At 40.1% G+C, this 25790-nt stretch overlaps 2 protein-coding genes across 4 annotated transcripts; both read right to left on the bottom strand.

The window, feature by feature from the left end:
• Positions 1 to 703: 703 nt before the first annotated feature.
• On the bottom strand, positions 704 to 15394 carry TRMO (tRNA methyltransferase O). 3 transcript variants are annotated; one of them, XM_036330259.1, is made up of 5 exons: positions 12521 to 15394; positions 10554 to 10728; positions 8109 to 8266; positions 4563 to 5216; positions 704 to 1559 (listed from the first exon to the last, which is right to left on the bottom strand). In XM_036330259.1, the coding sequence occupies exons 1-5, from the start codon at positions 12654 to 12656 to the stop codon at positions 1300 to 1302; spliced, it is 1383 nt and encodes a 460-aa protein (XP_036186152.1). In that variant the 5' UTR covers positions 12657 to 15394; the 3' UTR covers positions 704 to 1299. The 3 variants fall into 3 exon arrangements, with proteins under 3 accessions (XP_036186152.1, XP_036186151.1, XP_036186153.1); XM_036330258.1 differs by having other exon boundaries at positions 707 to 1559; positions 4554 to 5216; XM_036330260.1 differs by lacking the exon at positions 12521 to 15394 and adding an exon at positions 11990 to 12310 and having other exon boundaries at positions 707 to 1559; positions 4554 to 5216.
• Positions 15395 to 15455: 61 nt separating this feature from the next.
• On the bottom strand, positions 15456 to 24656 carry HEMGN (hemogen). Its single transcript, XM_036330257.1, has 4 exons — positions 24274 to 24656; positions 22883 to 22976; positions 17587 to 18614; positions 15456 to 15974 (listed from the first exon to the last, which is right to left on the bottom strand). Exons 1-4 carry the CDS (start codon positions 24347 to 24349, stop codon positions 15868 to 15870), a joined length of 1305 nt encoding a protein of 434 aa, XP_036186150.1. The 5' UTR covers positions 24350 to 24656; the 3' UTR covers positions 15456 to 15867.
• Between the last annotated feature and the right edge of the window lie 1134 nt (positions 24657 to 25790).

Raw genomic sequence — 25790 nt, 5'->3', positions numbered from 1 at the left:
AAGAGGTTCTATGTCACCTCATAGACAACCTAGTTTGATTCACAAGTACAGTGTCATCAGCCACAAATGACTCTGTGCAAGAATGTGCAAGCAGCAGGGCTCATTTCAAAACCATGATCAATTAGCCATTAAGATTTACAATTGTGATTAGGAAAGCCTATGCCATGTTTACAGGTATCTAATTTGGTTACACTGATTATAAATTTTATCTGAGATCACATCAATAAAATCACCTATAGGCAATATATTGTTACAACTGCTTCCTATATGGTACTACACAGGAATGAGGTATATACAGACTTAATTACTATATATTTATCTAACAGAATACAATAATGTCCTTATGTCTTTTTCCTCCACTAACTATGATTTGCAACAAGAACTGGATCATATTCATCTCATTTTATCACCAGAATCTAACCCAACAGACAGTCATAGAATAAATAAGAAATAAACCAGTAATTAAGTTATGTTCTTAGGCTTCTGGGGGTGACTTTTTTTTCTTCTTTTTTTTATTTTTATTGATTTCAGAGAGGAATGAAGTGGGAGAGAGAGATAGAAACATCAATGATGAGAGAGAATCATTGATTGGCTGCCTCTTGCATGCTCCACACTGGGGATCAGGCCCGTAACCCAGGCATGTGCCCCAACCAGGAATCGAACCGTGACCTCCTAATTCATAGGTCAATGCTCAATCATTGAGCCACACTGGCCAGGTTGACTTTTTTTTCTTAGACAAAGAAATCTAAGTCTCTATTTTGGAATCAGGATTAAATATATATTCATATGCGCACACGTGTGCTTGTCTGAAGCACAGGGGTTTAATCTCTAAGATCTTTATAACCACTTGTGTTTTATTTGTTAGTTTCCCAGGATACAGTAACTCAGCTTGATTAGAATAAAACAGAGAGGTCAGGCTTTTCCAAACAGGAAAACCAATATGAACTGCTGAACAGGTCCCCTCAGCTTGCAAGTCCCTGCTAAAATGATCTCTGCCCAATTTCATCAAGTGCCAAGAACAACCAGCTTCTTTCAGAAATCACTGAGACAGCATCATTTTGCATTCTTTGATATTAACCAGTCAAGAAGCATACAGCAATTTCTTTAAATTTTTTCTCTCTATTTATTAAAAGACATGTTTTTTAAATAAATATTAAGAACAACTCAAATCAAACAAAGCAGTGAGACCACAAAGTGCTGCTTCTTTCTGAAAAGAAGTCACATCATTAGCCTGTACGAAAAATTGGCTAGTCACAACCAAAGCCAAGTAGGCTGTCTTAATGATGTGATGGCAGCTACTTACGATCCCAGAGACACCAAGGACTCCACAGGGTCAGTTATCTGAACAGGCTCAGAAGCCGGCTTGATCCTTAGGACCTCTGCAAAGCCATCACCAAACCAGCAAGTGACGTGTGCTGTGTCTACAGTAAAGTAGAAAAGGCGGTCCTGGCAGAGCTTCCGTCGATATGCAGACCGGGGGTCGGCTGACAACACAGCCTCGATGGCGTGCCTTGCTTCCTCTGCTGACTGAAAATACTTAAATGAAGCCCGACCGACATCTGCAATGAGAACAACACAACTTAATGCTCAAAATCACGCAGGTCAAATTTTATTACAGTAAACTTCAATGAGGAGCTTTATTAGTTCCTTGAGTATCACTTGAAATGAAGGCTGTTTGGAAATCTATTCAGTCATTACAGAGAACGTCACCTTCAAGTAGTACTTCGAGTAATATCTTTTCCTTCAGGAAGACTTCAAGTGTCATTAAACTTATGGGTTCCCCAAATTTCTACTTGCTAAACAAAAAATACCATGGTGATATTTTTCCTTAGTCCCTTAATAGGAGAGCTGAGTTTTCATTTTTTGGCAACCTAAATGTCACTTTTCTATGATCAGTGTAGACTTTAATTCAATTCCTTGTCATTTTCTTCTCAGAATAAATGGAGGCATGATCAGGGAAATACGTGACAGGCCCAGCATTCTCAGAAAGCCACAAGAAAGAGCACTAAACCCACACAGGCCCAGAGCACTAGCTGTACGCAAGGGAAGTTGCCTCTGAGAGCAGGTGTCACACAGCTCCACAGTTAGTGACGCCACATTCTCTAAGGAACAGAACATGAGAGAGTCCTTGTGAAAACTGTGGAACAGATACACTGAGAAAGTTCAAAGCCATCACTAAAGAGCAGGCCAACCCATTCCACCCAGGTGTGTATGTCAGGCAAACAGATGTTTACCCTGCCAAATAGCAACACTTCCTGCATTGATGGCACTGTAAAATCTATATATAAAAGGCTAACATGCTAAGTGTCCATCCTCCGTCCAGGTAATGATGTCACGTAGCAATGCCCAGCTTCCTCTCCTTAGTGATGACTAGCCTCCCTGCAGTTTCTGCGGCCCAGGAACACGACTTGCTTTATAGCCAGTGGAAACACTTTACACCGTAACCAAATGTCTGTGAAGCGTTTTCCTGTGCCTCATCTCATTTGATCCTCACAGAAATCCTGGAGTAGGCAGAAAGGAGACTCGGTAGAATCCCATTTTCTTTTCATTAGCTGGAAAACGGAGATTTAGAAAGCTTAGAAACTTGAACCGACTGAAAAGAAGAAATGGTGGACCTTAAAAATGACTTCAGGTTTTCTCATTGTGCAGAATATAGTCAAACACTGCTGCAGTTAAATATTTTACCCTTTGTTCTCCCTGCGTGATCTACAATAATAATCTGCTACGTGTTGATATTTAGTGCTGTGTTGCTGACAATTACCTGAAAGAGAAGTTGGGGTGCTTCACGGGCTGGAAAAAGTTTAGCTACATCTGGAAGCAGGTCTAATTAAGCAAGTTTGTTCTATATCTATAAAAGGCTAAGTTGACTCGCACATGCATAATACATGTAAAGCTCTCGCTGGCGCCAATCGCACACATGTGTTTCCATCTGTCATTGTAGATCATGAATTTGGTTGACATTTCTATTATAGAGAAAGGATAAATAGCAATAATAAAATACTTCTTCTAATTAATTTCCTTTCAATGTGCATGAATTCATGTACCAGGCCACTAGTAGTTAAATAAAAAATTAACAGTGACCTAATTTTTAATAGCTGTAACATAATATATATGTCCAAATGAAGGCAAGACCCTTCCAGAAAGGCATGTGATTTAAACAATGTTGTCCCTATTCAAAATATCATCTAGAGCAGCGGTCGCCAACCTTTCAGACCTCACAGACCCTCAGTGGTCCGCGGCCCACCGGCTGGCAACTGCTGATGTAGAGTGGCTGTGGGTTCCTATCCTTCTGAAAGGAAATTTAATTTTTAGAAAACAGCCAAAATTCACTCTAGACTATCTCCAATAAATACGTTTGTAGGTAAAGCCATGAAGTTCTATTTTTGATCAAAAACAAGGACCAATAACACAGTGCTAAGATTCCCTTGTTGCACGGCTCATAAAATGACTCTAAAACCACTCAAAACAGCAGAGTTCCAAAAACATCCACACACAACAAAGAAAAGAAAAAATAAAAATAAAAATAAATAACGAAACAACAGAAAACACATCACAGACTTCAGTAACAGTGTGTCTGGTAGAAGAAGCTCCAGGCCTTTGCCTGGCTGTTCATTTGGCATAGGTGCCTTCCCTCACTTCCCTTTCTACCTATCCTTCTGGGCTAAGCTCAAATGCCTTTTCCTCTAGGAAGCCTTCCCAGATTGTCTCCTTGCTGCACAAGTCAGAATCCTTCTCTCCCTCATGTTCCCACAGCACTCTATCAGTGCCAACCTCTCTCCCTCCATTCAGTATCTTTCATCTTTTCTAGACTCTGAACTTTCTGAGCTCATTTCTTATTTCTATACAGGCTCTAAAGTCTGCTATCTGTTATAAATCAATCCCTGTTTATAGTTATATTTTGTAATTTCTTTTTAACTATTTTTAATTAAGAAAGTACAACACTGTAGTTTGAAAAAGAGAGAACTTTCCAAAGTAAGAAGCATTCAACAATAACCACAAGACAAAGGGCAAGTGTAAATATAAAGTATCTTCTAGGGAGCACTCCTTTGTTCTACCACAAAAACCCTTTTAAAACTGAACTTCCTCCTCCCCATCAACTGTATCGAGTGATAAAACAACTTTCATAAACAAAACTTCCTAACAAGGAGATCAATTTAAAAAGCAAATGCTTTGTTTAAACATAAAGCCTTAGGAGGAATGAGAAGCACAACCCTCCAGGGGCAGATGAAATCTGACATCTCCTTCATAACTGGCTACTTTCTATTGGAGCCACTGCACCCACCTCTTCACAGCCTGTCCTTCATTCTAGATGGCTGCTTTGGATCTGCTATGGGCTGGAGAAACCAGATAATGTTTTTAAAGAACCACATGTTAAAGAAAACAGGCTCCAAGTAAAAGTCTGGCCTCTTCTGCAATAAAGTGCATGTCTCTAGTGCTAGGACTTTATGTGGACAGTTTCTGTGCTAAGAGATCTTACCCTCAGAAATAGCAAATTTGGCTAAACCTCCTAGTAAAAGCTCCTCTCTCATTCAGAAATAAGAAATGGAAAGTACCTGGTTCACCTTCTGAACTGAGGTGCTCAAGGTCCATCTCTGCGTGAGGAGTAAACCGGACCTGCAAGGTGGCCACAGGGGCCTCTCGCACCCAGGCGGGAACCACACTGTGGTGGGCTGCGTCAGCCATCCGGGGAGGGCAGTGAGGAGGCACGGGCTGCACCTCCCCACTGCCTCCTTGTGGGACCACTGCTTCTTTCCTTCTCCGTGGCCGCTTATCTGTACTCTCCTCTGAAAAGCTCTTCTCCAGGAGACATGGGCCCATCTGCTTCTCCGCCAGACTCAGTGTCTGACCACTTCTGGATTCTAAACCCAAGTCTGCTGTCTCCCTGTGCTTAGGCGAGCGTTGCTGGATTTTGGCTGTGTCTTTGTGTTGCGTGTCATTTTCTCCTGAAGCTCTGTGTTCGGGACATGTAGGCTTCTCCTTAGTGCGACCGCAGGGCTGTGGTTCCTCACACTCAGAGAGCTGTTGCTGAACACGGCTGTCAGTCTTGGCATCAGACCGGGACACAATTTTTGGTTTATTTTGGTTATTCTGTAAATTACACTCCCCTAAAGGCTCAATCAAATTTTGTGGTGAGTCATAATCAGCAATGTAGGGCTTTATGTCCAGTACAGGTGTGCCATGAATCATGTCAATTCCAGAAAGGTATATAGTTCCACCTATAATGTGAAAAATACATCTTAGAAATAACAATGAAGAATAGTGTAAACAACTGAAGAACTGACATCGTCTACTTATGCTTCCCTAAGCTTGCTCACAATTCTCTTATGTACCAGGCTCTCTTACACCTGGTGCTGACATACACTGGAAACCCATCCTCGTCTTTACCTGTCAAACGCCCACTTGCTCTCCAAGGCTCTCACATAACACCTCTTCTACAAAAGCCCTCCTGGCTCTCCCAGACATAAGCACTCTTTCGTGTTCTAGAGGAACTGTATACAAACTTCTCCTAGAGCCCTCTTCATGTGGTCCGGCAATAACCGGCTTAGAGTCTCTCTCCCTAGACCAGCCGTGGGCAAACTACGGCCCGTTTGAAATGAATAAAACTATTGAAAAAAAAGACCGTACCCTTTTATGTAATGATGTTTACTTTGAATTTATATTAGTTCACACAAACACTCCATCCATGCTTTTGTTCCGGCCCTCCGGTCCAGTTTAAGAACCCATTGTGGCCCTCGAGTCAAAAAGTTTGCCCACCCCTGCCCTAGACAGTGAGCAGTTGAGCCCTTCAGCACTGGGTGGGGCTGACTCATCTTTGCATTACTGGGGCTTCTAACTCTCGTCAGGCACATTGGTGTCCTCAATGTATCTCTGTGGGACCAATGAGGGTTTCCATTGTGGCAAACAGACTCTAAGGTGGTCCCCATGAAGCCCACCTCCTGGTGTTCACAGCCGTGTACAATCCTATCCTCTTGAGTGTGACTTGATATCACTCCAGTAACAATATTATGTTAAGATGCCCGTGCTTGCTGGCAGACTCACTCAAGAGACTCTCCATGTGGACTTGATGAAGTAAGCAGCCACGCAGGGATAGCCCAGGTGGCAAGAAACTGCAGGCGGGGTGTCTAGGAGTGGAGGGCAGCCACCAACCAACAACCAGCAAGAAGCTGGGGCCCTCAGTCCCACAACTATAAGGAAGTGAATTCTGCCAACAACCTGAGTGAGCTTGGAAGTGAATTCTTCCAGTCAAGCCTCCAGATAAGAACTCATCCCAGCTGACACCTTAATTGCAGCCTGGTGAGACCCTAAGCTGAGGACCCAGCTCCTGACCCACAAAAACATAATGTTTTAAACACATAATAAATGTGTGTTATTTAAACTGATAAGTGCATAACATGTTATGCAGCAATTGAAATTTAATACTCCATCAAACAATTAAGCAGAACACAAGTCACCATTACCAAATATTAAGAACAGGTCTCTTGTTTTCTCACTTACATAACTGCTCTCCAGATCCTACTACTCGTGCACAGTCTAAGTCTACTAACTGGATCCTTGGGAAATTGGCCAGAAAAACTATGTATGATCACATTGGATTCTGTCTCCGTTTAAGAAAAACATGACTAACAAAGGACTTTGATTTCTAAAATTATGCTTACTGTGAGTGAGCCTGGAACTTTGGAAAGATGCCTTTTGTACTTTCTAAGTGATTATGCCTAACAATGTCTACTGAAGAAAGAAAGGCAATGTAGCATAGGGAAGAGCACATGGGATTTGGAGTCAGACTACCCCCTGGATAGAGGCTATTATTAAAATTATCTAATATCAAAGAACAGCAGTGGCCTCATCCATAAAATGGAGATTGTTACCCTATCAAACCCACAGAGCCACTGTGAGATAACGCACATGAACGCTCTTCATAAACTGTACATACCACACAAACATTAGTAGTCACTATAATGCATATTTAGTAACTATAGTGTTATTGTGCTTGCCTTTCACCTTTCTGATTTGATCTCCCCCGTTAGGGTGTTAAGTTCTTCTGTAGGGCAGGGATTTTTATCTGATCTGTTTATCACTATATCCCCAGCACCTGGAACAATGCCTGGCACATATTCAGTGCTCAGAAAATATGTGTGGGTGTACAAATGATCATAAAATGTTCTAGTACTGCTTACCCAAGTTGGTTAGTCATCACAAATTAATAAAACTCAAGTTGGATCAGCTACAGAATTTTTCCAGAAAACCTATCCAAGGCCTGGTTGAATACAATCCAGCAGAGGAGTTCAAGTTCTGAGAAAGAACAAGCAAAATAACTGCTCTCATCTTTTTAGCACCCAAAAGTCTGAAAAGTATTCTTAGAGCTTTTGTCTTATAAGATCCTCAAAAAAATCATGCAGCGTTCCAGAGAGGCAGGTCCTTCTTCTTTGCCCACTGAACAAATAAGCAGGCTGAGGCCTGGAGCGGTCTTCTGACTTCCAGTCCACCTGCTGCTTCATCTTCTGCCTCTCTAACAAATGTGCTGATTAGGCCAGAAGTTCAAGAAGGGATGCCTGCTTTCCAAATCGTCTGGCTCAGAAACTAGGTTATACATTAACAGGGAGTGAAAACTAATCTGGTATTCTACACAGGGACTTCTACAATCTGACAGATGTTTGACCCTACAGTGTGATTCATCCCAGGCCCTCTGCCACGAATCACAGCTGACAAACACAACTGCAGCACAATGCAAGTTCACTTCCTCCAGGCTGCAGGGAAGAAATGACACACCACCACTCCGTGTGCTGACCACATATGCATGTATGACCAGTTACTGTGTGTTAAATTTTGAAAGCATCCAAATACATTTGTATTTACTGCATTCCAAGTCAGAGAAAATCTGGTTCCTAATTTAATGATTATGAAATCTTAAAAGTTATTTTTAAATAATTTAAACTTGGATAAATGTAACAATATAAATAAGTTCTGAGCATCCTGACAGTTTATGTCAAAATGTTTCTCGACATCACCAGTATTTGTCTGAATAACAGCCAGTGTTGAATATTATGCAGATTTTATAAGACTTCTTTTTAAGAAGAAAAAAAGGTTAAAAGTAAAAACGACATGTGTACCTTCTACCTTTTCCAGCTTGGCCAGGGTCAGTCCTATTGCATTGGGACGATGTGGGCTCCTTGTGGAGAAAACGCCAGTCTTCGCACCATTCAGCCTAGGAGGCTGAACTTTTGCCTTACAGCTCAAATGACCATTTTTGTGAAAAACAAACAAAATCCTATTGAAAAAAACAAACCACTGAGTAAGAAAAAAGCACAAGTTAATTTATCATAATGAGCTGACGGAGGAAAATCTTTAATCCTCACAAATTAAATCAGAAAGAATGCTTTTAATGGTATTAAAATGTAATCCGTGAGAAAAAAAATACCATTCCTGTTTCATGAAGGAAGAGTCTTATCTCTGTATCCTTTGTCCCTACTACAATGACTGGTACACAGTAAGAACTTAATAGATGTTTGTCAAGTGCCCCATAAACAATATTTATGAGGTGTTTGGTATATGCCAGGCAGTATGCTAGACATTTTTATATTCACATCATTTAATCTGCTTAACAATCCTAAGAAGTATAATTTATTCCCCATTTTAAGGATGAGGAAATTGCTGTTCAGAAATGTTAAACAACTTGACTAGGCCTTCCTATACAAGATTAAAAGCAAGAATCTATGAAGAAAAGCAGTTAACAGATTTGAAATCATAAAGTTTATGTGCTACAAAATGTCATCCAAGGAGAAAATGTTTGCTGTGTGTATAATAGACAATGAATAGGTTAATACCTGTGGTATCTAAACTATTCCTACATATCACAAAGGACAACTCAATATAGGAAACGAAACAAAAACCATGAAAAAGTAATTGACAAAAGAAAGAGAAATAGCTAACAACTATATGAAAAGATGTTAAACTTTGTTAATAAAAAAAAAAAATTAAACTAAAAAAACAAAATACTGTTTTTTCCTGTCAGGCAAAAATGTAAAAAATTGGTAACAAATAGTGTTATCAATCGTGTATGGAAAAGGTCATTTTCATTTACCCTTGACGTATACATTGGTTACGCTTTTTAGAGGGCAATTTGGCAGGAGCTCTCCAAAATGATAAGTATGTACACCTTCTAACCCAATACAGCCACTTCCCATATCCTATTCATAAAAATATACAAGTGCCCAAGAATGTGTCTAAGGGGGTTTGTTACAGCATGACTGTAATAGCAAAATAAGTCTCCATTAACAAGGGAACAGTCAAATCATGGTACATCTATATTTTGCACTAACAGGCAGCCATTAAAGCAAAAGAAAGTAAATCTATATGTACTGTCATGATATACACACTAAGTGAAGAAAACATATTCCATTTTTTTTAAAAAAAAACTCACTCTGTATGTATATATTTATGCTTCTATGAGTATCAAAAAAGAAAAAGAAAGAAAAGGCCTGGCAGGATATACACCGATCTGTTAACAGCGATAATCCCTGAAGAGTGTTGGAAGGTGGGGATGAAAAAGAAGAAGAAGAGGAGAATTAAGAAAAAAAAAAATCTATATACTCCTGAGTCCATTTTTTTTATATCAGCAATGTTAACTTAAATAATCCAATCAAGATCATACACACTAGATCATCAGAACACCCATGTTCTTTCTAATCTATCCAAACTAACATGAAAAAGTTAAGTATTTCAGAACAAAAACTTAATTTTAGGTCTACACCAGTAAAATTAGACCACTTCAGACTGCTGATGTTGGGGTGAGGAAGAATGGACAAAAAGAATTCCAAATGACACATATAACACAGGCTTTAATATAGGTAACACTTTATTTTTATTATTATTATTATTATTTATTATTATTATTATTGTAAAAGGTGGAAATTTATTGAGAAATAAGCAGACTCCCACGTGGGGAGGGGGAAAGAGTCCCCAGGTAACATTTTATAAACTATCCAGATTTCTAAGGTCTCTTTTGTCTTCTAAGAAGAGCAGACTTAATTCTTCATGGGTGTAGGGCAGGGTCCAAAAACTTTCAGTAAAAAGTCAGATATCAAATATTTTAGGGTTTGTAGGCCAACCAGTCTCTGCTGTAACTATTCAACTCTGCTGCTGTAGCACATTAACAAATGCATGTGGCTGTTCCTACACACGTATTTACAAAAACAGAAGGTGTGGGATGGATTTGGTCCATGGGCCACAGCTTGCTGACTGCTGGTGCAGAGGACAGAATGACTACCCATAGACAGAACAGAGAGGGTCTACAGATTTCAGCTCAACAGAAAGGTGTTGATCACAATGAGAGCCAACTGCAAAAGGACCGTGCCTCCTCAGTGTATCCCAAGCTTCCCTCAGGGTGTCCAAGTTATGCAGACAATCACATGCACAAATACAGCAGAGGAATCTCATGCAATAGACAGGTTGGTCTGGATGACAGGCTCTAAGGCTGCCTCCGTCAGTGGTTGCATATCAACTGGAATACATTTTACTCAGGGGCAAGCTCTGCCCAACGCTATAAAACAACTTACCAAACATGAGAAAACTCTTCTAAACCCATCAAGGAATGTTCAGGATTATTAAAGATGCTCTTTCTAATTCTCAAACAAGCCCTTGAATGGCGACAAATGGATGGCTGCCTTGGAGTACCATTCTTGGCTGAGAAACAGGATTCCAAATAGCCAATTGGCTCAGTTAAAAGATTCCCTGTAGAAAATAAATTAGGTAAGAAATCATTAGTCAAACGGTGTATGAAAACATGTTTTTTCTAAGGCATTGATTTCATAGTTTTAAAACCTACCAGGTGTTATACAACTACAGAACATGATTCTTACATGCAGGGTAGGAATAAGCACAGGCATGCCATGGGAGTAGTACTGGCATGAAAATCAGAGAAATGGGGTGAAGTGATTCCCTAAGTAATACGGGAGGGTTAGGGTATCGAAGAGAAAAAGGACAAAAACAAGGTAGAGCTATTACATTAGCTGTGTGACCTTGGACAAAATCGCTTACGTCTCTAAATCTGTTTTCTCATCTATAAAACAAGGATAATAACACCTATATCAGAATTATAAGATTATCAAAAGATGTAAAGTACCTAGTACAATAGAAGGTGCTCAGCAAGGAGTGGTTTTTACAGCCCTTGCTCGGGCTTTCCTTCCTTTTAACAATATTACAACAACTATATTAACTGTGTAGTAAGAAAAAGACCAGTAAGTTACTGATGTAGAGGTTTTGTGCACAGTGTTTATTTACAAGTCTTGTGCAGGCAGAAAAGTTCAAATGGTAGGTCCTCTCCACTTCTTGCCTGGACTATTAAATGACTCTTGTTATAATTTGTCTCCCCTCTGCCAGTCCCTCCCCTCCTCAACACACACTACTCCAATCCTCCAGACTCTGGGTTCCCTATGTTATGCTACTAACTTTAACTTTCCATGCTTCCCCTCTGTTAACAGATGGTGCATTTCTTAGCCTGGTGTTCAAGGTTCTCTATAATCTGAATCCAATCAATGGTTCCCCAAACTCCCTGTTCCATCAAATACTTCTGGATTTACAGCTTCCTAATCCAATTCCACGAACCTCTGAGCCACGCTCTTTCCTGCCCGTCAAAATACTAGACTTGTAATCTGGTAGAGTGCAACTTTAAAAAAAAAAAAGAGCACAACCTTTGACCAGATAACAGTACTTTTAAGAAATTTAAGTCAAACATTTAGAGCATACACAAAGATTTTAGTTTCAAGAACTTTCATTTAAAACAATGAAAACTGGCAATACCCTAAATGCCCTATAATTTAATCCCTTAACAAGGGAACTTGTTAAGTTAGAGGACATCTATAAAACAAAATAATTAACCCCTTAAAATTAAAATGATTGACCATGGATTTTTATGAATCTTAAGTTTTTAGGGGTCATATATCAACTCATATTTCCAGGGTGTATGCAGTAAAACAAACATCAAGATATTCACCATGGTTTTCTCTGGGTGGTGGGTAATTTCCTTCCACTTGCATCCTCTAGTTTGTAAAGTTACTATAGTTTGCTCTACATGCAGAGGTGAAAAAAAAAGAAGCAAACTCATTTCATCTTTCCGGGCCCAGTTTAAAACTATTTCCTCCCTCTGGCCTTTCCAGGCTTTCCTCATTGCCTACAGGAAGCTCCTCACTGGCGGCACTAATCCCTAACCCGCACACCACCAGCGGCACACATCCTCTCTCTCCTACATGAACAAAAGCTCCCTACGAGAGCCGTTACTCGGGACGAGGCCAGTTCAACCACCTCCGCAAGACCGGCGGACCTCAGCTACCGAGGAACATGGTGACGTCATCCAGCCCGCCTAGACGGGTCACGTGGTCGACGAAGCACGTGAGCCGTGCCTTCGCAGTCAATGTGACGCACGTCAGCTCAGGGTCTTGCATTTCTCGTCCCTCTCTGCAGTGAAGTGGGCGGCCCACACCTAGGCCTCTTCCGAGGGCGAAATCTCCAGCCTCTCAGAAGTTACCTGTCTCCAGAGCCGGCTTCACGCACCCGCACGGGGTCGCTGTGGGGCGACGCCCTGGTTCCTCCAAGCCGCGCATGGCTACAGGTGACAGAGGCGCCCACTCCACGCGTTCTAGCCTTCCGGTTCCGGTCTGCATGCCTGGCGCCTGCGCAGCAGTCGCACCCGCAAGGTGGTGTCAGTATCCGGCGCAGGCGCTGCGGATGGGGCGCGCGCAATGTCCTCGGGCAGCCCAAAGGTTACCTTTGCTGTGCAGGTGTTTGTCATCCTCTGTTCCTCTCCCGTTACGGGGTTCCTCTCGGAACCGAACCGGTGTCTTAGTTGTCTCGCGCGGACCCATTGCAGTTGCTAGCCCTTTCAGAGCAGTCAGCGACTCCGAGTCCCCGCCCTTCCCAACGGGTGGGGGGAGGGCACAATCAAGAAGATTTAAAAGATGTCTGTCTCCAAATAAGCATCCTACATATCAAGCGCATAACGCTAATATTTAAAGAAAAATAATGTGGGGGCGGGGGGAGAATGTGTATATGCAATGACCAAATAGCAAAATGATCGGATGTTAGGAAATGTTTAAAATTCTCCTTGGGTGGTGGGAATACCCATACATTCATACTTGTATGTATGCTCCCCTCCCATTTTTCCGTAATAAGAATGATTTACCAGAAAGGAACCCAGGTAAACCTTCAAATAAAATGGATGGGAAACCCCATACCGATTAGGGGTTAAGAAGTTGGGACTGTTTTTGTGCTCCCTCCCTCAAGGAAACTGAAGTGAGAATGAAATTGAGAGTCAGCTGGCCATTTGCATTGAAGGGATTAGGGTCGTCGTTTCTGGGCAGCTCTGAGAAGCTGAGGGACAATGAGGACTCTTTTTTAAAATCCCATTCGATGAGCAGTTATCCCTGTAGGATAGCCTATCCTTTTACCCATTTGTAACATCATCTGTTATCTATTTTAAGTTTCTCTGTATGCATTTTTCTGTTTCTGGGAATTTTATCCTGTTGGTTCAGGTGGCGTGGTGGTTGTTGGATGGAGACATATTGCCTACAATATAAATTATTCAAAAGCATACAAGTCCACAGACTTAAAAGCTTAACAACCATTTTTTTTAAAAAGCTGTTTCTAAACCTGTTCATTTGTTATGAACTAATGGGTCACTAGTAGAAAAGAATCAGCAGAAAAAGCCAAGGATTTAAAGAGAACGTGGTTTGAAAAGAAAGGCACTTGACAATTTGGAAAAGAATGCAATTATTCTGTTTCCATTCGGAAACAGCTCTGTGTAGCTGAAGAAACAAGTTTGAGGATGGCTGAGCTATATATACATTGTAAAACTGGGTGGTAATAGCTGTGTTTGCCACTAGATGGTGGTGCTGTGGAAAGTGACAGTCTTCCTTAATATGTGGACAGTCTAGTGTAGAAAATGAGGTATTTATTTGCCTTCCCTGCCTTAGACATCATCTATAATGACATTCACACACAAAAATACATTCATTACCAAGTGTGACAAGTACTGAAATGCAGAGCAGACTTGGAAACACTAATGAAGTAGATTGCTACCTCTTCAAGGTAATGTAACATCTTAATTTCTTAAGTTTTGGTACGTGGACCATGGTTAAAGATGATGTCAACTGGGTGAGAGGTATACAGGAATATCTGTACTATCTTTACTTTTATGTAATTCTAAAGTTGTTCCTCAAAAAGTCATTTAAAGCAAAATAAAAAATATACCTATGTCTGGATGTCATCCTAGGCAGGTGAATAGAAGCCCCAGGGAGGTGTCTGGGCATTGTAATTTCGAAATCTTCCCCAGTGGTTCTTATATACCAAGAGGGTTGAGAACCACTGTTCTACACCATGAATGCTTAAGAGACTAGGATTGTCTTGTTCTTTACTGTTGCCTACGTCTGCATAGAAAGTTTAGGCAATTGTGCCCTTGCTGAACCAAACTTCCCGACCTCTTCCCACCCAGAATAGTTCCTGCTCCTGCCCCCAGGCTCTCGTCATTTTCAGTTAATCCTGACCATTATCACCAAATAAATACTCCTAAAATACTAAAACTGCCACTTCATTGTTCAAAAGTCTTACTTAGTTCCCTATTACCTAACAAGTAAGGGATATACTTCTTAGTTAAGTATTCAAAATTCTGTACACTCTAATAATACAAGATTTTTAGCTACTAAGCTGCTATTCCACAGGTACCCTGCATTAACTGAACGTCTTGAACACTTGAATTCACTCCTCTCTGTAGAACATACCATAATAATGCCGTTATCCTCACCTATAATAGAAATCCTCTCCATCTTTCAAGGCTCCACTCGTGTAATTTTTCAGATCACTTCAGCAAAAGAGACCATTCCCTTTATTGTATCTACTGTTCAAATGGCACTATCATTTACTATTTTCTTTAGTAATTATTTGTTTCCTGTTTTATACCCCCATAAGACTAGATTAAACACCTGATGGACTAAGTGTTATAAGTCTTCTAACCTTCAAAATGCTTACCATGATGTATTCCACACAATTAAGCATGTAATAATGATTTAATGTACAAATACAATATATAAAAAGTAAAAACAAAATTCAAATACACAAGTAAATACATTCAGCACTACAAAATATCTTTGGAGTCCCAGAAAGATAAAATTAACTTAAAAAAACAACTAAAACTTAAATAAAATTTTGATGCTATTGTTACATTATTAGTTGAACAAAGTTTACAAGAAAAGTATATACTCACCCAAATTTTAAGTGCTCAAATTTATTAATTTTTTTGCTCTTAAGAATTAATCAAGCCCTAGCTGGTATGGCTCTGTGGATAGAGCGTCAGCCCATGGACTGAAGAGTCCCAGGTTCAATTCCAGTCCAGGGCACATACTTCAGTTGCAGGCTCAATCCCAGGCCCTGGTCAGGGCGCGTGCGGAAGGCAACCAATCCATGTCTCTCTCTTACATCGATGTTTTTCTCCCTCTATCTCTCCTCCTCCCTTCCACTCTCTCTCTGAAAATCAATGAAAAAATATCCACAGGTGTAAATTAAAAAATAATAAAAAATATTAGGGGAAAGTTAATTATTCAGCCCTCCCCTTTCTCATTTTCGTCTTTCCCCACCACTATCCTCACCCCAATATACATATACATACACACACACATGCGCACACACACACTGTAGGTTGTTGTCTATGTAGTATAGCCTGGAAAACACATTAGTTCTCTCTTTCAGATATGATCTATACATGGAAAAAGAACACACTATTAAAATATGAATGAATATTGTAGAGATTGCTACAATATTTTGAGAAAAGTCACATGTAATAAGATGTGTATTTTGTTGCACAATTGTTATGATTGAGCATTGTTAAAACAAAACATAACTATAGACGTCATTTTCTGGGTGAATCTCTTGAGGAACGTTTGGAATTGCTGGTGTCTCTGGTTCTTGTGCTTTGGGTTTTTCTTTCATTTCTGTAAAATAAAATAAAATATAAAAATAGGTTCAATAAATGGTATTAGGACAATTGACTATCCATTTGAAGAAAAACAAAACTCTACCTCAGACTTTGCACAAAAACAAATTACAGATGAATTAAAGATATAAATATTAAAATACCATAAATGTTGTAGAAACAATAGAATGTTCCTATAATCTTCGGATTATAAAGGCCTTTCTAAGCAGAACACAGACCAGAAACCATAAAGGAAAAGATTGATACATTTGAACAACTAAAAATTTAAATTTAAATGTTGTCATATACAAGACAAAAAGCACTATAAACAAAGTTAAACCACAAACAACAACTGGAAAAAATATGTACAACTTATATGTAGGCAAAGGTTTAATAACTATTATTTAAAGAGTTTTTAATCAACCAAAAAAAGATAGATATCCCAAACTTAAAATAGAACAAGGATTCAAACAGGCAATTCTCAAAAGAAAAAATTCAAATTCATAATAATCATGAAAAGATGTCAAGTAGCATTAGTCATCAAAAAGGTGGAAATTAAAACAATTAGTGTTTTTTTTAACCTAGCAGGTAGGCAAAGATTTTTAAAACATTACTTGGAACCCTACTAATCCCATGGTTTTGTTGCACTCTTCTTTAAGGAGAAACAGTAAATAAACTATCAAAAGGATTTCTTTAGAAAATAATTCCCTGGAGAAAACTATGGTCTGACAGTCTCAGCTCAATTTCTTTTTCTTTCTTTTTTTTTGTTACTCCTCACCCAAGGATATTTTTCCATTGATTTTTAGAGAGAGTGGAAAGGAGGGGGAGAGGCAGAAAGAAAGATCACATCAATTGGTTGCCTCCCACATATTCCCTGACCAGGGCCGGGGATTAAGATGCAACCAGTATGTGCCCTTGACTGGAATCAGACCCTGGACTCTTTAGTCTGCAGGCTGATGCTCTATCCACTGAGCCAAACCAGCTAGGGGAGCCCATTTTCTTATAGTACAATCTACAGCACTGTACAAAGAGAACAGAGATTCTCAGTAATGTCCCTGAGGCAAGTTAAATTGAAGAAAGGTTACATTCTCTTCAAAATTCTATACTTAGGAGAAAGCTTTTCAGACAAATAATAAAATAAAAAGGGTTTTTGATAAACATGATAAATCCTGGTTAACAGGAATCACATTTTACACCTTTGTATCTTCTTCAGTACTGTACACCATGTATTTACTTGCCAGGAAATTTTAATTTTCTAGAAAAACTCTATTCAAGTTTTCTTGTAAATCTAAACTTAATTATCCCTAAAATATTTTGCACACACATTATCCTATATTGGGTTCATTTCTTTTCACTGGCTAAAGCTTCTCAAAGTGGATAGCATGTACAAGTAACTACTATATACACTTATATTTTCAATTATTTTCTTTTAATTCTTGAAAATGTGCCAAACAGACATTGGTTAAATGAAAAACTAGCCAATGACATTAATGATACCCTTTGAGATGACGGGATAACCAAGGATTGTTGAAGAAGGCTATAAATCACCACTCTGAGGGAGATATAACTATTTAATGCTCTAATTATAAATGGAAACAGGTCGTTGACTTGTCCCTATAAGCCACCCCTACCTTGAGAAGAAGTATGAACAGCCTTAGCATCTTCCTGGTGTGCTTTAGGATCCTGGCCTTGGGGCCCATCTGCTTCTTGGTCTGGCTCAGGAAAGCATTCTGTAGGCACATTCTTATTTTCGTATGGCTTAGTAGAGAGGTCTTCAGGCCCTTGTTTTTCTTGGTATATTTCAGGTGCACAATCTTCAGGCTCAGGTGTGTTTTGGTAAATGTGTATTTCAGACGGACATTCCTCATGAGCAGGTGTTTCTTGGGTTGTCTTATAAGAGAGGGCTTTGGGCACAGAATTTCCTTCGTATGCTTTATGAGAAATGTGTTCAGGTTCAGCTGTTTCTTGGTATGCTTTTGTAGAAAGGTCTTTAGGCACAGCTATTTCTTGTTGTATTTTAGGAGGAAAGTTTTCAGTCCCAGCTATTCCTTGACCTGGTTCAGTACTGTCTTCCTTGGGTTCAGCTCTTTTTTGGTATGTTTCAAGAGTGTAGCCTTTAGGCACATCTGGTTTGGGGTATGCTTCAAGAGCGCATCCTTCCATGCCAGCTATGTCTTCATGGGTTTTAGAAGGAAGGGCTTTGACTACAGACGTTTCTTGGCACATGGTAGGAGAGAGGTCTTCAGGTTCAGCCATATCATGGCACATTCTGGAAGAAGGGCCTTGAATTACAGAGATTTCTTGGCACATTTTAGGAGAGAGGTCTTCAGGTTCAGCCATATCTTGGCCTATTTCAGAAGGGTGGTTTTGAACTGTTGTTTCTTGGTACTGAGAAGAATTTTCCTGACATATAATGCTTTCTTGACCTATTGCAGAAAATGTTTTCTCAGGTTCAATTCTCTGTGGGGAGGCTACTGAAGGGAGAGCTTCAGTTACACTCCTAGGTGATTCGTTTTCTTTCTCTGTAGGTGTCAGTGCATTCTCCATCATTTCCTTTTCTAATTGTGACTGAGGCTCCACCTTCAGTTCTGTATTTTGTTTGTTCTTTCTGCCCCTTTGGTTTCCTTTTCCTGTTCTCTGCCGCTTGTATTTTTTCTCTCTGTGGAGAGATCAGAATTAGTGTCAGCAACAGGGCTACAGAATTCAGATACGTGCTCGGTAATAACAGTCCAGGTATCCCACTGCCTTGTTTCATAGCCTTTGAACAAGTCACTTAATCTCTCTGGGCCTAAACCTCCTTGTCTGCCAAATGAAGGAGCAGGGCTAGATGTACTCAGTTGTCAGGAGAGGACTGTCCCTCAAGAACTTTGTGTCTCTGATGCCTTGCTCACCAGGAAGTGTAGTGTGTGTTTGAGAGCATATACTTAATTGGTTATGAAAATGTATAATTATGCTATAAATGAATAGACTGGCATTCTGGTTTTTACACTAGTCTCTTTGGGTTTAGTCTGTTTGAGTTAGGCCCACTATGTCCTGGGTAAACTCATACATTTGCGTTTCTACACCCTCAGTCCAGGCACTGCTCCTTGTTCTGTAATCTGCAGGTGGATGATGTATATGGCTTGCTTATCTAATACAGTGTCTTGAGCGCTCGCTTTGGCAGCACATATACTAAAATTGGAATGATACATAGAAGATAAGAAAAAAAAGTCATATGAGATATATTGTAAGCTGGATCACAAGCTGCAAAAAACATTTCTTGAAGTTAACAAGCCTGGTGGAAAGGCATGAGTGGCCATGTCATGCTTACTCTGAAGTAATAGCTGGATTAAAGATCTAAAGATCAAAGGATGTACATGGAAATTGCAGCCAATGACAAATGGTTGGGTACTGCAAATATAACCAAATACAGATGGCTAATACAGATGGGCTCAGGGGGGAGGAAAAGGTTATAAATAAACACTTGATCATTTTTCTAAACCTATTGAAATTCTGCCCCATGCTACCTGTTCCAGAGAGCCTTCTCTTATAGACCAGAGGGCTGAAATGCTCTCCCTGCTTAACACTCCTTTGTGATTTATTAGGAGGATCACACTTAAGGCCAGGAACAGAGGCTGCCTCAATCCGTAGTTATTTCTGGAGAAACCTTTAAAAAAAATAAACTAGATGTTCTTTAGTGATTAAACCAGTGTCTTTTATATCTTTGTAATGCCCATAGTTCCTTGTACACCTTAAAAATGTACATATACTCTATTTTGTGTGTTTGAAAATTTTCATAATCAAAAAAATTTAAAGATTGCCTTACCAAAACCAGTTTAAAGTCAATATTAAAAAGGTATATATGCAATAGGATAGTCAAAATATTAAAAATTAATTAGAAGAAAAGGGAATCTAAAAATGGTGGTATGGAACCTCAACTTTTTAAAATATAACTCCAAGTAACCAAGGTAACAAGGTAAGTTATAAAATCCTTATTGTCAAATTATCTGAATTCTTCAGGAAACACTTTTTCCCAGATATTAAGTCCTAAATAATTTGTTATATAGATCTCTAAAGGAGGAAATCTGAGTAATATACATGTCCCATATTCTTCCTGGTAGTTTTTCAAAAGATTCTGTCATTTATCAACTATGTGATTATGGGTAAGTCACTTAACCTCTCTCTGCCTTGTTTTCTTCATAGGTTAAATGGAATATATAGTATCTCCCCAACATCATGTGGTTGTTATAAGAATTGCATGTAATAATTTACATGAATGAATTATCCAAATATAAAGTAGCACTCTTGTATTCCTATAGGAAACTTATAGTGCTTCCTATTTGCCAGGCACTGTTTTAAGTAATTTCCTTATCTATATATATAAAAGGCTGATATGCAAAGTGTCCCCACGGGAGTTTGACCGGGAGACCTGATGTCCTATTGCTTACTGTGATGTGTGACCACAAGGGGGCGGCGCAGAACAAAGGAAGGCCCCAGCTGGCAGTTGGCAGCTGGAGAAGGGAGGCCTTGGCTGGCAGCCGGAAGGCCCCAATCGGTCCTGTTCACTGGCCAGGCCTAGGGATCCTACTCGTGCACAAATTTTGTGCACCAAACCTCTAGTTCTCATATAAGGAATAATGATTTCACATCAACTTTTGAGGTGGATACTATTATCTCCATTTTGCAGATGATAAAACTGAGGCCCAGAAAGAGGGAGTAATAATCCAAGATCAAATGCCTAGGAAGTAGGGGAGCCAGGCTTCTAATCTAATCATCATGGCTTTAATAGCCAGGCTCTTAGTCATTACACCTGCTGCTTCTCTCTGGAACTACTAAGGTTTCACTGTGTGGTATGCTGTAGTGAGAACAGTACTCAGTACAAAAATGTGTCACCAGAGCAAGCACAGCCAACTGCTAAGAGGTTCACCAAGGTGTCATGTACTTCAGTGACTTCCTCAGCCTTGGCTCCCCAGTCCAGCAAGCATAGAAACCCAATTCTACCAGCACACTAACACTAGCTCCATTTATCAGGGGCAGAGCTCATCAACCAGCTCAAATAGACTGATATGTAAACCCAAAGGCCCATTTTTAAATGAACAGTGAGAAGTGCAAAGTCACACAGCAAAGAGTATTTGGGCTGATAAATGAATGCACTCTTTCTCTGTAGCAAGTACTTGGGAAGCCAATAAATGATCAGAAGGTTGCTGGGCAAACATAGAATTTAGAGAGCTAATTGGATACTCTTCAACAGAGTCACCTGCCACAGGACCCAAGTATAGATGTTTCTGCTAAAAAATAATAAACACATTCCTGGAAAATCTCACTTTCTGAAAAATCATGCACTAAAAGTAACAGTGGTTATGGGGGGAAATGAGCTGGGGCAAATGACTCAAAACCTATGCAACTTTTTCAACACTAGCAGAACCAATAATTGGTACTTAAGATAACTTGGATAGTCCAGACAGGTAGGTAATCATGACTGGAGGCTGCCTCAGGGGATAATAAAAATGCCCAAAAGCAACCGTGTAAATGCAGGTTTGCAGGTGCCGAGATTATGCAAATAAGGGCGGCACTCTGAGCCAGGGAAGTTGTCATTAGGTTGAGCACAGGACGAAGTGTAACCTGCTACTCTTCTCTTAGGGAACAGCCCTGGATGCAGTCTGAAAAGGATCCTGCCTAAACAGCAGCCACGATAAAGGCTTTTTCCTTTCCTTCTATTCCCAATATTCTAGCTCCTTTGACTAGGAAAAAATCATGAATCAACACAACTTCCACATTATACTGACAACATTCTCCTATTTACCAATCGTATGTGAGGTATTGCAGCAGAAAAGACAAATGCCCTTTTTTAAGAAGAGTGCTTAGATCAGTGGTTCTCAACTGGGGGCCATTTTGCTCCCTCTCTACCTGCCCCAGGAGACATTTGACAATGTTGACATTTTTGGTTGTCATAACTGGGGAGAAAAGAGGATTGCTATTGGCCAGAGGATGCTGCTAAGCATCCTCAATGCACAGGACAGCTTCTCACACTAAGAAGTATCCTGCCCCCAGTGTCAATAGTGCCAAGGGACAAAAATCCTGGCTTCGATAGATGCTGTGCTCGTTGGCTCCCTGCTCTCCCCTTTTCCATCTCCAAGCAAGAAATGTCCCTGTTTTCAATCATATTCTAAATGGGTGCAGTTTGATGCTGCCTAATTTATAATCATGTTCTTGTACTCCCTCCCTGAGAGGACAGGTGACTTAGATGGGAGATTTAAGAATTCCCAAACTATCTTGTCACATCACTCATTTACAGTGTTGGTTTCCTTCCTAGAGAGTTAATCACACTCATTTGATAAGGATTACTAAGGAAGCTTGGAGAACAAGCTCAGAGATTTCCTAACGGTGTCTCTTGCTCCCAACAACAAGATTCTTCTGTGTTTAAATTACCAGAGTGGTTGGATACCAGGCCTCTCAACAGCATAATTCGATTGTCTGGTGTTTTAATTTAAAGAGATGGGAGATAAAATTCTGTTCTCACCACTTGACCAGCTGTGTGACTTTAGACAAGAGATTTAACCCATTGGACACTTGATTTCTTTTTTTTTTTTTTTTTTGTAAATAGGGATAATAGTTCCTGATTTACAGGATAGTTGGAATGATAAAATATAGTGTGTGAAAGTGCTCTTGGCACATAGCATTTGCTGGATAAATATCAGCTCCTTGCCCGGCTGGTGGATTGAGCATCGTCCCATGCTCCAAGAGGTCCCTGGTTTGATTCCCAGTCAGGGCACATGCCCGGGTTGGGAGCTCAATCCCCAATAGGGGACATGCAGGAGGCAGTTGATTGATGTTTCTCTCTCATTGATGTTTCTACCTCCCTCTTCCTTTCCCTCTCTATCTAAAAATCAATAAAAACGTATTTTTAAAAACATATCAGCTCCTTTTTCCCTTATAAGGATACCATACCCAAATTGCCATTGTGAAGTTTGCTTTTCTTGTGCTTCAGCTTTTCTTTTCCTGAGCTGCTCTCTGTTTCGCAAACTCCAACTTCCAATCACTTCTGTAAGATCAAAATGAAAGTTATAGGAGATAGCAACAAATTCTGACATTTATCAGCAAGAGTCCTATAGCCAAGGACTCTATGCTGGATGTCTATCTTCTCTCCTAGCTTTTTGAGGACAAGGACTCTACCTTATTTATCCTTGTACTTCCAAAGAATGTCTAGGAGCAAACAGTAAACCTTTTAAAATTAAAGGGTCAGTTTTTGTATGTAACTGTGCTACCAACCTATTAATTTCTTCAAAATAATTTTCACATATTGTATACACATGAAAGAAAAGAAAAATCAGCCATGTTCTTCCATCTTTAACATTATAACCTGTTTTTATTTTATTCCTCATACCCATCTAGCTCCTATGTTACACAAAACTGTAATGAGAATATACCACAATTTTATCATTTATTAACCAAACATTATATCAGATCATTTTCCGTGATCTGGTCTTCATAATTATAACTTTAATGACTGCATGATACTTAATCAGGTTGATGTGTTCTCATTTACCCAGTCATTCTACTTGTGTTGAACATTTAGGTTGTTGCCAGTTATTTTTTTGCCGTTGTAAATCAAACTATAATAAGCACACTCATGCATATACTCTCTTTTTCCCTTTGGATTTTTTCCATAGGATGGTGTTTCTCCACGTTCTTTGGAATATTAAAGTTATCATCAAAAAAAGGTTCTGTTGCTGTCCAAGCTTGAGGAACATTAAATGGGTCTTTGATGTAGGCTTTCTTAGAACCTGTGGAGTGACAGCAAATTTGCACTGGGAGCCCCAAAAGATAAGAGTGTAGGAATCTAGGAGTTCATCAAATGTCAAAGGGGCCCAAGGCACGAAAACGTTTAAAAGCACTGTCTCAAGGCCTAAATTCTGCAAAACGTTTTGAGAAATGCTGCTTTAGGATAGACCCAATGAGTAAAATTAGTGAACCAAAAGAATAAGCACTACAGTTCCTGCTATCTATTGCTATAAGCTTCCCAAAAGTTATACCAAATTTACATACCATAGATATATATGGATGTGTACTTGTTTAACCACAACCATCCAATATTGGGTATTTTCACTATCTTTCATTTAAATGTATTTCTTATTAATAATTTACTTATTATTTCCTTGTGTTTCTCTAGCTTATTAGAATCCTAGCACTAGAAGGCACTTCATAAAGATATACAACCCTTCTTCCCACCTATGGTTATATGAATGTACTCAATCATGCCCCTTTTTTGCCAGATCCATAAAAAAGAGGAAAATAATCATAGCCCAATTCTTCCCAACAGCTACAAACTCTTTCATTACCTGGAATGTAGTTTTCTTGGTGAGAATCAGGTGTCTGATGCAGTGTCAAACGAGATTGGTTCTTTCCCAAATCCATCTTGCTGCAATACCTTCCTGCTATGTGGTCCGACTTCCTCAAGCTGCCTTTTTAAAAAATTTCAAAAGCAATTAACAGCTTACACACACACACACACAAACTCACTTTTCACTTGACTTCCCGCCTAAAAGTTTTATCTGGTTGGACCACAGCTGCTGGCTACTTCTACTTTCTTTATCACAGTGCACAGGTGTGAGTAGGGGTCATGGCTGCTGCTCTGTCCCCACCCTCTAGCACAGTTACTAGTTATACAGGAGCCCACGGCCCCAGCCTGGCGTGGCACAGCCTCTGGTACAGGAGCCACTTGGTTCTGCATGCCAACAAGTACCTGAGTCTGACGTTCTGTTTTACAGAGGGGGTGGCACAGATAGAACACTAGTCTAGGATTTAACCAGATCCATGTCCTAGAACAAGTCACTCACCCCTTTCTGTGGCTCTCTTTCCTTATTTGCAAAGTGGGTAAAAATAATTCCTGACTTGCGCACCTCACACAGTTTTTGTGAAAGTGAAAATAATAAATGTGAAAATTATGCAGAGTGCCATATGCTTGTGAAATTAATCTTATATTGTTTTTCCCATGTGGCATTTTTTTACCTTAATCTGTTGCAAATTTATGTAAAATGAAGTCTTGCTGTATGTGCTGTAATAGACTTAGATAATAGGCGTAAAGACCTAAACTAGGATAAACAATTCAATCAAAAAATGGGCAAAGGACCTAAATACTAGTATATACTTTTCGAAAGAGGACATACAGAAGGCCAAGAGACATATGAAAACATGCTCAAAGTCACTAATCATCTGAGAGATGCAAATCAAAATGACAATGAGGTACCATCTCACACCTGTCAGAATGGCTATCATCAACAAATCAACAGAGAACCAAGATGGCGGCATAGGTTAACGCCGGAGTTTGCTGCTTTGAACAACTACTTCAAAAGTGAAACCAAAAAACGGAAGGGACATCACCCAGAACCACAGGAACGCTGGCTGAGTGGAAGTCCTACAACTAGGAGGAAAGAGAAACGCATACGGACACTCAGAGGAGGCGCAGTGCTGAAGTCAAATTCTGAGGTGCGGAGTGCGCGGAGCGGGCTGGCGGCGGAGGGCGCGGTCGGCGTTTTCAATCAGGAGGGAGTCGCAGACTCTGAGCTCCAGATCCGGGCGAGTCTTTAGGGACCCAGACTCAAACGGGAGAAGCGGGACTGTCTGGCTTCGGTCAGAGCGAGTGCAGCTTTCTCTCTGAGCTTTGCAGCGGGTGCTGGGACTCAGAGAGGCAGAGCCCCTGGGGACAGGACTGAGAGCCGCCATAACTGCTCTCTCTGGCCCACCCTGTTGATCCTGTGCGACCCGCCCCGCCCAAGCCCTGCACACAGGCATTTGCCAGATAGCCTCAGGCAAACGCCAGATTAGCACCTCCCTAGAGGACAGAAGTTCTCTCATT

The sequence above is a fragment of the Myotis myotis genome, unplaced genomic scaffold, assembly GCF_014108235.1.
Source record: "Myotis myotis isolate mMyoMyo1 unplaced genomic scaffold, mMyoMyo1.p scaffold_m19_p_12, whole genome shotgun sequence".
NCBI classification, from domain to species: domain Eukaryota; kingdom Metazoa; phylum Chordata; class Mammalia; order Chiroptera; family Vespertilionidae; genus Myotis; species Myotis myotis.
The sequence above is the reverse complement of the archived record's forward strand: the minus strand, read 5'-3'. Positions and strand labels throughout refer to the sequence as shown.